Here is a 13,630-nt window from a genome sequence, read left to right on the forward strand (position 1 = left end):
TTGGAACTCATTGTAACGACTACAAAGAATGCACTTTTGCAACGTAATTTATAACACAATTTCCTTAGCATTAATCCTCTCATGGGTTGCTATTGCAATGTTTGAGGTAAATTTTGCAAGGACAAAAGTTAAGTTGTAGAAAAGTTTGAAATTCTACAACCATCTTTGATAAAAAAATTTATTGTGAATTTTGCAACAATTTTGCTATATATATATATGTTTTTCATTATAAGAAAACAGGGTATCAGAAATGAATTTTTCCATCTCCGAAACCTACAATATCATCTCTATTTTTGTAATTTTAAGATGGAATTGTTTTCCATCTTTTAATCCATCTTTGAAATGTTCATAACTCATCAGTGTGCAACGGAGTATTTAAAACTTTTGACCTCCCATATCCATCACATATCGTGAGATATCATATATTTACATTAGTATTAATATTTTTGCGATGGATGTTAAAGGAGTGCGATCTTCGCAGCAGTACGTTACAGCTGTCAAGCAATACGAAAATCGAGAATCAAAATAAGATCCTATTATTATAGTAATACTAAAAAATCGTTATTTTCATGAAAAATTGTGCACAAAAAGGGAACTAACAACAACAAAGAAAAGATAGAAATGAATTTGTAGGCAAGCAGGTGGTAGGATGAGAAGAAGTTGTGCGGGTGGATATTTTAGAGCAGGATGATTGTGACTAATGAAATGGTGGGAACAACTTTAGTATTGGGCAGGACAATGACTTAACATTGGTTGGTTCAATTTCCAGGTTGAAAGGAAACGAAGACAAATGAGGAAAGAGGGATTGATGATGAGGGGCATAAATTGCAAGTGGCCCTGGAAGCATGGAGAAGAGAATCATCCCCCATCACATATGCCTTATCTTCTGTCTAATAATTATAATATCAATGTATATTATTGTATGGTTGTCAATTCCAGTCCTGTTGCTTTATCTCCAAACACATCACTCATCACTCAATGGGGCGGTGCATGGCCTCTCATCCTCCACCTGTCTTCTCCCCATAGCTTCACATTTATTCCACTTGTCCCCTTCACACTTCATCCCTAATCATCATGCATATATATGGAATCTGTATGAATTGGAACATGTCCAAATTGGGCAACACCACTTCATCTTTGTTGTTGATTTGTGGTACGTAGATTGCTAGCTTGTTGCAGGTTTTGGTACTTGCCAGCATGCCTGGCTGTATACAGACTTCAACGCTTTGTTTGGGTTGTTTTTGAGTGAGTTCTTGGTTGATCACGCGACGTGGATATGAAGTTGGAAGGTTTAATTCACTGAAAATATGATGTATATTTGGCATTGTTGTTTAAGAATGCAAAAATTACTGTAAATATCAAATCGTATTTTTTATAATAGATATGTTAGACCGTAAAATAAGTTTCTTCAAATTATTCTGAATTCTATATAGGAGCTTTGCTATGTCGTGAGGTTTTCAGTCAAACTTAAGATCACATCATATAGCGAAGGAGCAGAACTCATGATAATGCCATGGGCAAGAGGGAATCTTTCAAAGATATCATCATATTGTAAAGTAGTGGAACTCATGATAATGCAATGAGCATCAAAGATTTGTTGTTCGAATGCGGAGTCTGATTTAATGGGCTAATATAGCACTTTTTATATAATGGTCCTATAAATTATAAAAAATTTTCGTATTTAGTTATTTCATGTGCTAAGTACATGATCATTATTCAGGAAGGCTGAATATGAGATTTATATTAATGAGAATCCCATAAATAATTAAATAAAAAGTATACTAACTCTAAAATAGAAGATAAAAATGCAAATTCCCGATTTAATGTTACACTTTGATCTATTTATGATATGCATTAGAAAATTATTTTTAGCATATATACATAAACATGGTTAGAATGGGCACATACATGAAATTCTTAGTAAAGAAAGTTGAATGGCCATAAATTGACGTTCGGAATGTGTCTTGCAAATTATCTAACATCTGCACATTAGTTGTGATAGAATGAATGATGGGTGGAATGATTAATGAACAAGTTTGAGAGTCAAAGGTGGGAGGTGGGGGTGGGGAAGGGGCGTAGATAGTAAAATAGGTTATCCATAATGGGAAGCCGAGCAAGTTGCCATAAAAGGATAAGGCGGGGAGGGGGGTGGAGGTGCCTTGTCTGGGAAGTGGACAGTGGCAAAATTCTTGGACATGACCCTTTTAGGAAAGCCACAATTCCTAGTGGTCTCCCTTGTCAGATTTCTCCTCCATCTTTTTCAACTCAGACTATTCCTATTTCTCTCTCTCATCTTTCTTTTATTTTATTTTCTTTTTCACTTCCCAAGAAAGATCTGAATCACAAAAGATGGGAGCCTCATTATTTTCATCCACGTGCCCCAACTTTCAAGTTATTGCATTTTAAGGATAAAATTAATGATGAACATTTATGACAATCCCCACTGAAATTTGATTTCATTATATTTGAGTTTATTAGACTTAAGAAAATTAATTCAACTGAACAGATACTACTGGATATTTAGAAAATATCTCTATTGAGTTTGCACGAGTTATAAGATCTTTTTTTAAAAAATTAATGTCTGTGATCCAATTATTATTAGATTTTGAAAAAATAACAATTTTATTCTGTAACTTTAGTGTTTATACATTTTTTGTCATATTATTGTAGAATTTTACTTTTCATCTCATAAGTTTGAACACGTAGTCTTTCTATCGCGTGTTAAATAACGTCCATATATTTTTCCGCCAAACAACTATCGGAAGATTGTAAGAGGACCACAAGTGAGACTCTTTTAAATTTATGGGATAAAAAATTAAGAATTACATAATATATCGGACCAAAATTTACAACTAATTAAGTTACGGGATTAAAATTACAATTTTTCCTTAGAATTTTAATTTTTTTGTAATTGACGCTTGGACCCCTATGATCTATTTATTTCATAATAAAATGCCCTACACATTTTAATTATTTATTGATGCTTGTGCGGAATGAAAATGTGCTTGAATTGCATGTCCCTAACCTTTGTTATTATAGGTGCGAGGAACGAGAATATATTTGAAATTGATTACTGAAATCATAAACTTAAGGTATGCGTGGGTATGAATTTGAATTTTATAATGTAAAATCACAAAATTACAAAAAAGCATGAGAAGACATATTATCTTGTCATGTATCTTTTTCTTATTCTTCAAAAATTACAAAAAAATCAACATAACAAGACAACTTTTGGCCATCTAAAATTTGCAAGGCTATAGTGTAGGAGAAGAAAAAAAAATTATAAGACAGTACAGTGTATAGAAGAAGACATCTTCAGTGAATGTATACTGTAATATTCCAACATGATTGGGCTATTTCAATATAATGGGTCAAACAGACACAATTTCAAAATTCCAAATAACATATATTTAAAACATAATATCAAACGGCCCATTACTTGTCAGTATCACATTAGTTGTTAATGTAAGAAAATGGATTAAATGCATTTACCCTATGTGAAAGTCATAATCATAGTCACATTTAGTTTTCGTGAATCATCTCCATGTATACTTATATCTATTGGAAAATTGGCTAAGAAATTTCAATAATTAAGTGGATTCTAATTAGAATTTGGAATAATTTTGGGTTAAATGTAATTTGCATAACGAGTAGATAATTTTGGTATGTTCATATTTCCTAAATTAAATTTTGGGTGTGTGGGAAATTAATACCCCATTATTTCCACTTAATTTTGATTTTGTTAAGTTAATGAAAAGGTGAATGATTACTTTCCCACATCGAAAATTAAAGAAATGTGTATGTTAAAGGGGTGGTATGAATATACCATCCTATATTACAATTATCGGAACATACATGCCAATATCTTATTATTAGCTCGGGGCATGTTTTTATGTCTCTTTGAGCCATCAATCCAACTAGTATGAGTTAACAGTACTAAATGGATGCCTAAGCCCCTTGGCTGCACCCCTAGGGTTTCCATAAATAAGTCCCCCTAGTTTGTAACTTCTCAATCATCAAAATCCAATTCAAACATTGGTAGCAATAGCAAAGCATAATTCTAGTGTTTGTTCTTTTGAAAGAGTTCAAAGTATCATTTGATTCGTTAGTGCTATTATTTTAAAAATATAAAATTATCATATTTTGAGAGACCAAATGTCATTACTATTAACAACAATACGTGTCAATATTTTTTTAAAGATAAAGAGTGCAATTTTTATATGGACTCACCTAATACACAAGTACCGTATATTTTTTATTTTTTTGCAACAATCTCTTATTATGTCCCTATTATCGTATATTTCTATGTGGTGGAACAATAATTACTTTGGAAATATATATATATATATACATATATACATGGCAAATTATATTGATATCCCTGAAATTAGATTAAAATATACAAATGCTTTCTATTTTTAGCAATATTGAAGCTACACCTCCTTATGTTTATAGTTGTAATAACAACTACATTCTCTATTCAAATACAAAACTTACACCAAACACTCTCTGAAAAATATTATACTAACATTCCTCAATGGGTGTAGCTGTAATTTTATGAAATACAAAGAGTGTTTGTCTAATTTAATTTAATTTCAAGATATATCAATATAATTTACCCTCGTATATATATATTCATCGATATAGGGAAGAAGCATGTCATGTCTTGAGTGGATAAAGCTACTTTTTGACTTGATTTTGGAGTGGTAGGGAAAATGTGGAAATGGCATCAAGAAAATCCTGAGTTTTCACTTCCCACTTACTCTATACTTAGGAATATCCTTTCCTATATATATATTATATATATATATATCTTTCCACTTCAAACTTATCGAATAATATTTAATATTAAAAGTATATGTAGATATGGAAATATTCGTCACGTCACTCCTCCTTCACATATCCTTAGGTCTAGTGTTATCATTTTATTCCAATTAAGTTGCATCAATTTTGACTAAGAAGATAATTATATCAATAGTACTAAATTAATCTTGATCCCGTTATTTAGGTTATTTGATATTTTTATTCTTTAATTTTCTAGAGTATTTTGGCCTTACATTTCTTAATTTTTAAAAATTTTCGAAGTTCACTCTTGTGACTAAAAAACTGCTTTTGATCTCATATGACCTTTTAAAATTGGAGCTATTGTTCCTATTATCTCATTTTTGTTAGTATTTTTGTTTTCTAACTTTCTAAATCGGCACTTCATATTTTTTATTTTTGTCATGTCGATCCTTTTTTTCATAGGAGTTCACCATTCTTGCAGATGAGATGAACTACGGCGGGAAAAATGATTGAAATCGAGAAAAATTAAAAGGATGCAAAACTAAAATGGTATCTCAAAAAGTTGAAGAACGAAAATATTAAATGACATAAATTACTGCATCAAAAATAAATTCAATCCTATTAACAATAATAACTCCTTTATCAATAAATGAGAGGGTTTTTTTTCTTTTATTAATAATATAAATTTTAAATTTCAAAAATTAGAGACCCGGAAAGAATAGAAGAAGAAGAAGCAGCTTTTCACATGTTATGTTTCTTTGTGATGGTTGAAGTGTAGACACATACACTATGTTTAGTTTCATGTTTTGATATTTCTAAGACAAGATAACGCACACTTAATATTTATTTTTGTGTTTTTTACACCTTATTTATATATTTTTTATTTTTTTATATAATATATAAATAATATAAATGAGACATGGTTTGACAATGAACAATACTTTTTGTTTCTTAAAAGTACAACATTAAACATACAATATTTATATATAAAAATATAGATAAGATTTGACAATGAACAGTGATTTTTGTCTCCTAAATCCCAATATCAAACATATACCACTTATTTTAAAATATTTTAAATTATCTCAAAATATAAATCCAAGACATACTATCTATCTCCAACATACACTTATTTATCTCTATTTCTCTCTCTCTCTCTTTATCTCCAAAACATACTCAATATTTGCCAACATACAAAAATATACTCAATATTTGTCATCATACAAAAGCACTTATTTAAATTACTCAATGTTTGTTTTTAGTGTTCTGGAGATAGAGAGAGAGAGAGAGAGATAAATAAGTGTGTGTTAGACATAGATGGTATGCTTGGATTTGTGTTTTGAGGTAATTTAAAATAAGTGGTGTAAGTTTGATGTTGGGATTTGGGAGACAAAAAATACTATTTATTGTCAAATCATGTTTATTTTATATTATATTTATATATATAAGTGTATATATATATTATATATAGAAAGTTGAAAAACAAAAAAACACATAAATAAGATGTAAAAAAATAAAAACAAACATTGTGTGTGTTTTGTCTTGTTTCAAAAAATGCTAAAAAAAACAAACATTGGCTATATTTTATTACACCACAAATAAAGAGAACAGTAGCGATCGATTTGCAAATTAAAACATCGAATAACAATATGAACTTTGAATAAAGTGTACGTATTAAAGTCACTATATTTATTAATTTATCATAATAATAATTCTAATATTAATGATTATTGTGTGTAAAAATTGTTCCTAGAATAATTAGTGATAGACAATTATAAATAATGTTGCAATTAGTAGCATTAAAACATCGAATAACAATATGAACTTTGAATAAAGTGTACGTATTAAAGTCACTATATTTATTAATTTATCATAATAATAATTCTAATATTAATGATTATTGTGTGTAAAAATTGTTCCTAGAATAATTAGTGATAGACAATTATAAATAATGTTGCAATCAGTAACAAATAGTTGTCGGTATATTTGTATTGTCCCTCAATTACCAAGAGTGTGGCAACTTACATAATTCTTTTTACTAAATTTTTTAAAATTATACTAAGAGAAAATTAAAAATATTTATTATTATTTAATATTATCTATATATATTTTTTGATAATTAGTACTTTGAGATTTCCATTTACTGCTAATTAATGTTATTCTTTTTATTATAAGATTTTTTTAAGGTTATTATAATATTTCTTAGCGGGCAAATTGGCTGATTATGAAAAAGGGAAAAAAATTATTTATCTAATTTATTACTCTCTCAACCTAATTAAATTCGACTTGATGTGAAATACCTAATTAACTCGGCCAGTCAAAGCATAATCACTTTACTTTATATAACTTTTTCCCCAGTCTATATCATTAATTACATAGCAAAAATTCTTAATTTGAGCCCAAACGTCATTCTAACACATGAAATAATAATAATAATATATAATTAATTACACTTAAACTCCCTCTAAGAATGTAAAATCACACCTCCTCAAGAAATTATAAAATCATACTTACGCCTCCTCCGAAAATTCACTATTTACATCTGACCACCTAATTCGTTAGGATTTGGACGAAAAATATTAACGTTATTAAACAATAATAGAATGAAATTTTTAATTTTACCCCTCATGTAACATTCTCATGTAATAATTTTATACTTATAAGAGAAAAATATAATGATATTGACCTTATTCCATATATATTAATTATATTTATCCCTTTATAAGTACAATATATATATATATACATTAAATAAAGGACGAAAATTAAATCTTTAACTCTAACTTTAAATTACATGTTAGTAGATATTGATGGATTTTTTTGAATCTTTTTGTATGGAGCCATTTGAAATCTATTTCTCAAAAATCTTTCCCCCAAATCGAAATATTATCTTAAGGAAGAGCGAATAATCGAGTAGGTTATAATCAGAATATTGACCACATAATCTCCATTATCACCTCTATTTTTGCTTAGGTTCAAACTTTAATTACACCTACCTACAAGTAATTACCACTAAACCAATCCTTAACTAAAGGTGAAACTCAACAAGAATTTTTAAGGAGAGAGCTTCAAAAAACAGAAAATAATAATGATAATAAAACACAGTCCCATTGCAGTAATTGTTGATGAAGACGACAAACCACACACTAAAAACTATAGCAAATTAAGTACTTTTTCCTCACTACACTCTTAATCCATTATCCCAACAATAAAGGGAACAACATAATAAAACACTTCATAATATATATGTATATGTAGAGAGAGGAAGATAGACTGATAGAATCAGCATCATGATCTCTTCTACTATTCCTTTCACTGCATCTCTCCTCTTTCACTGCATAAAATGCTAAACATTTACAATTAGCATTGTAAAAACAAAACCATCCAAAGACATAATATTATATATAAATGAATAATTTTTTATCTGCAAATTTCAAGAAAAGGAAACTAGATCTAAAATTTCATAATTCCATTCACTACAAGAATTAAATATTTTTTTGTCACTGTTAATTATGTACTATGGTCAAAGGTAAGAAATCGTGACGAATACTCATTAACAACAGTTGCGCAACAACTAGTTAGTCGTTGTTTTCGCATTAGTTTTATTTGACCATGGTGGATAATATTATTGACTTAACATGATTTTTAAACCGCATGTGATCCATTCCTTTTGTAGTGATTGTTTATTCCTCATTGGAAAATTGATGAAATAATTTCGACATATTTATGGTACTGATAAATTAAGGTCTGTCATACTATGCATGCGGCTAACCTTGAAATCATGGAAAGGATTAGCTCCAGTTGCAGGTGGTGGCGGTGGTGGTGCTGGTGCTGGTGCTGGTGTAGTAGTGCCCTGCTGCATTTCTTGATTTCTTATGAAGAAAGCCTGTCAAAGAAGATAGATCAATATTCCGTAGGAAAATTATTGTCATGTATGGAAATATATATTATGTTTCAATACGACTACAGCGAAAACGATAATAAATGTATACATATTAGTCATGTATAAGGTTCTTATTTCTTACAGGATTTATGTTATGCTGCAGATTCATTGCAAAGCCCAAGGGATGATCAATTGCTACAGGACGACCCACCGTTGGTACCTAATATATCATCATGTATATCATATAACAATATGATTGATAATCAAGAAAAAGTTTTATTATTTAAGTACTTCACGAAATCTTCATCTACGTTTTAGTATTATTATTTATACTGACCGCTCGATATATGTTTTGCGCATTCATAGGATAGACGGGATTAATAGGCATGCCGGGGTATGGCTGAGGAACGTACACTCCAAGATGGTTTGCCAGTGAAAGTGGATCCTCCTGTACAAAATTGTGATTTGGAATTAATAGGCATAAATTCACCAAGAAGGTAAAAAAGTTAATAATAGTTATAGTAGAATATGAAATTTTAGGATTTATAATATACGTATTATTAAAAAAAATAAGGCAAAAAGAGATAACCTGCTGAATTTCCATCGGGACGATGTCCTTGAGGAAGGATAAGAGATCCTCATCCCGGATCGCATTAGCAACATCGTTGCGTTGCAGAGTTCTGCGCTTATTTTCTTGTGTGTGCATCCATGCGCGTAGCGTTAGTTCCATGATGAACATTTCACAAGCTTTAGCAAACACCACTGGTGTATCAGCACTTATCATCTGCAACCATACATATACACTTTTATTCAATGTTTTTACCTAAATAATTTGAAGTCTAATGAACTAATTCAGTCAATTAATCACATAATGGACTGGTTGCACTATACATACACGGACATATGTACGTACCTTAACTTGTTCGTCGGATTTCATTACTTTCTTGATACGAGCCAATGGCAGCGTGTGTTGGGCACGAACGTCTACAAAATGTATAGCAAGATTAGAATAGTATAGAGCAATAAATAATAGTTGTAACGTGACGATAAAATTTCACTTTTTCGTTCAATCATGAAAAATAACATTATTGTCGTTTTTCGTTCAAATAATATGAACACGACATATTATCGTCAGGAAACAAGATTCCTACTTTTTCTTACACATTTAAGATCTCACTTTTGTGAATTATCACCAAAAAGAAAAATTTCCTCATTGACCACTAATTAAAGCAACCATTTTACTAAGAAAACTGTAATAATTCTATTGACCATAAGAAAACTTAAGCATTATTTTATTTTGACTCTGTTCAAAATTAAATTGTAACAATAAATCTAATTATTTTTATTTAACTTTTAAAGGACATCTACCAAATCTTGAAACTATTTATCAGCCAATTTGTTTCTACACACACATATATATATATATATATGTATAATTACTTTTTTCTTTCATTTGACTTGTTGACCCAAACTTAAAATTTCAAAATTTTATGCAATAATTATGTGTGTGAATGTGTGATACTAACTAGGCAAGAACAGACAGATCTATACTAAAAAACACCACGAACAATGTTAATGTGTTTGCATAGATTTATGTTTCTATTTGTAAAGAAAACATTGGGTAACAACTAAAAAATAAACCTACAAAAAAATGTCATGTCTTCTAGATCTTAAGTAGAAAAAAAATATTTATAGAAGTAGAAAAAATTACCAGTCGGAGCATCACATATTTCAGCCAATCGTTCTCTCCAAAACCCTTGTATGTTTTGCTTCAATTGATTGATAAAACATGAATTCACGACCTCTTCCACCTGTGCAAATATTTATGACTTATCAAACAAGAAACATAGTAAAAACATGGAATGAAATCTTTTCTCTTTTTACTAATAAATTTTTCATTAATTCATCCTAAATACTTCTAGAGATACGTAAGAAAAAAAAATGTAGAGATTTGATGATTCCTCTGTAGTGGAAACAACATAAATTTCACATTAACGTTGAATTTATTAAACAATCACCCTTAATTTGGATGGTGGGATTGCATAAACTTCAGATCTACACTCTAGAGAAAGATTTTAATCGATTACCTGATGGCTACCATGCGGTGTAGGTGTTGGCATCGGCATAAAATTATGCATTTGCAGAGGTGGATTGGAAGTAGACGAGAATTCCATTGATTGATTGAAGTCCATGATGGTTTTCTCGCTACTGTTGTTCATGTCTGAGAAGAGAATGTTAAAGTGAGAATCGATGGAAAAAACTTATGAATACTCTCACACTATAAAAAGAAAGACTACCATTAAGTCTGTCATAATCTTTACATAGATTTTACGTCATTTTTTCATAAATTTCGACCTGTCTACCGTCAGCATACAGGTAGGACTAGAGTGAGAAAGCATAAAATAATGGATACATTTGGTGTAGGTAAATATGTAGTAAATGTGTGTAACCTCCTCTACGGACTATTATGAAAGAGTTATTACAGAGTCACCAATACTAACAACCATTCTGTCTTGTTCTTCATTTGTTTTTTTTTTTTTTTTTGGTTAATTTGATTTTAATGTACCAACTTACTAGAATCTCAAATTTATGTTTCTTTGTTATTTTGACTTTGTGAGTTTTTGCTACTTACCCTTAAATTATAATGTGGTGGCATGTAACATTAATTCATAGATTATAAGGAATTAAACTCGTAAGAATAAAATTTATTCGTTTTATGTTTGTGTTTCGAATTAAAAGGAAAAAGACTGTGATATAACAATTTCTAACATAAAATTCTTATAAAATCTAGTTGTGAAGGCCTTATTAATTGGTTATTACAATTTAAGTTAGAATTCCTGCAACATACATATATTAATCCCTGTAATATTATGCGTATCCATAAATAAATAGCTTGATTGCAAATTTATCCCATCAAAAATGAGAAATGCAGGAAAAAATCTTTTTGTAATAGGAAAATATTTAAAATGTATAAGAGAAATAATGTATTTTTTATGATTTGCGTATACTTTCACCATCTCTTGTTTGTCTAGTTTGTGTTGCAATTGCATATGATCCATAAGTACTTATGTTATGAGATGCATCGCCTTTCATTCATAAGTACTTATAACTAAAGATGCTTCCAGATACATACATACATATATATAATACTATCTAATATATTATTTATATAATGGGCTTTGAATGAGAGTACCCGAAAGTCAAACTTAATGTTTGCTTCAATATTGTGGAGAATTGGAATGTGGTTTATTGGACGTCATTACGTGTGGTTCAATTATTGATAATTTATATGGGTCGTGATGTAGGTCGTGCGAAATCGGGATCGGATCGCAATGTTGGGTCGCTGAATCCTTCTTTCGAACTACCTGTTAGTGGATCCTGAGAACAAAACAAATATGAGACTAGCCGAGTAGTCATCGACGATGGCCCTCCAACGCTTAAGTTAGAAAAGTGGGGTCGAAAAGATAAAAATGAGATCGAACTAGATCACAAAATGGCGGTAAATTAAGATGATGAGATAAAACGTAATTTGAATAATTATAAATGAGGCTATTTATAGCCGTACGGTACCATCTAGGAGAGCGACACGCGTCCCCATTGAGATGATGCCACGTCATCACAATTCTAGGACCCTCATTTATTCTCTGGGCAAAATTGGTCAAAATTGTCAAAATAGTCAACTGTGGGGATATAAATGTTTTAAAATAGCAGGGGTATTTAGGTAATTTGATAATTTTCCTCATCAGGTCGAACATTCTAATTTTAGTGTAACTTTTGAGAAATGGTTAACTGACTTAATTGCTACCAAATTTTCTCAGTATTTATAAACTGAAATTTTTCATAATTTATTGGCCAAAAACAACATAAACGCTTAGGTGAATTACTAAAATAGTGAGCCGAAGCGTCATCACATTTAGGGCAATCGAAATCCTGTTTTTGTTGACCATGGGATTGCAGCTATTTTTTAGCCAACAGTTGTAATGTGAAGATGATATAACATCCGCTCTGGTTTTCACTCTCGCAAAGGCTCTCAAATATATTTTGTATAACACAATTTATAAAAAGCTATAAAATTTTTATATGATATGAAAAATAAAAACTCTAAACTCTTATGAGCATAATATTAACATATTGCTTAACTTAAAATAAAATAGTCTCTTTTTTTTCGTTCCGAAAGTGACAAAAATATCAAAACTGTAAAAAAATTTATCAAACTTACTTAATCTAAAATATATAATAAAAAAATCTGAGTTGGTCCTTTAATCTTAGGGTTTAAAAATATGTCTAATAAATTAAATCTTAGCAATGTTTTGTCAATGACAATTTTGAAAAAAAGATGTTGGTGGAAGTACTTTTAATTAGATTATTGGTAGATTTCAAATATATATAAAATTTATTTTAAGAGGTTTTTATAGATTTTTTTTTTAAAGATGGGATTAAATGTTTAGAAAATATTTTAAAATGAATTATATATATATATATGTGTGTGTGTGTGTGTATGAAATCCACCAATGAATGTAGTTAAAAAACATAGTCTACCAATTTTTTGCTCGAAAATCTAAATATTTAATAAATATTGTTAAGGTTTAATTTTTTTTAGACTTATTTATTACTCTTGAAATAAAAAAAATTACTAACTCAAAATTATGCTTTTTTTATCACATTTTCATATTCGATAAGTTTCATAAAATTTGTTCATAATTTTGGTTTAATTTAAGCAATATATTATTATTATATTCACAAGAATTCAAAGTTTTCATTATTCACATAATATAATTACAATATATCAGAATCAAAATATAAAAAAGTTATTTTTGTTTGTATAAAAAAGGATTACTTTAACAATTTTATAAAATTAAGGAACTAAAGTAACAAAATTAAACTTATTGACCATTTTACTCTCTAAAGGGTAAAGAATTCGGTCATATTTTTGCTGAAAGATGGTCAAAGGATCAAATTAAC

The 13,630-nt window shown here is 29.4% G+C and overlaps 1 protein-coding gene across 3 annotated transcripts; it reads right to left on the reverse strand.

Annotated features, from left to right (window-relative positions):
• LOC105177917 (nuclear transcription factor Y subunit C-3-like) lies at positions 7,894–11,051 on the reverse strand. 3 transcript variants are annotated; one of them, XM_011101217.2, is made up of 9 exons: positions 10,966–11,051; positions 10,756–10,889; positions 10,380–10,479; positions 9,582–9,652; positions 9,258–9,452; positions 9,006–9,116; positions 8,811–8,888; positions 8,558–8,671; positions 7,894–8,131 (listed from the first exon to the last, which is right to left on the reverse strand). In XM_011101217.2, exons 2-9 carry the CDS (start codon positions 10,885–10,887, stop codon positions 8,117–8,119), a joined length of 816 nt encoding a protein of 271 aa, XP_011099519.1. In that variant the 5' UTR covers positions 10,888–10,889; positions 10,966–11,051; the 3' UTR covers positions 7,894–8,116. The 3 variants fall into 3 exon arrangements, with proteins under 3 accessions (XP_011099519.1, XP_011099518.1, XP_011099520.1); XM_011101216.1 differs by lacking the exon at positions 10,966–11,051 and having other exon boundaries at positions 10,756–10,945; XM_011101218.2 differs by lacking the exon at positions 10,966–11,051 and having other exon boundaries at positions 7,894–8,119; positions 10,756–10,944.

This window comes from Sesamum indicum, linkage group LG15, assembly GCF_000512975.1.
Source record: "Sesamum indicum cultivar Zhongzhi No. 13 linkage group LG15, S_indicum_v1.0, whole genome shotgun sequence".
Taxonomy (NCBI): Eukaryota; Viridiplantae; Streptophyta; class Magnoliopsida; order Lamiales; family Pedaliaceae; genus Sesamum; species Sesamum indicum.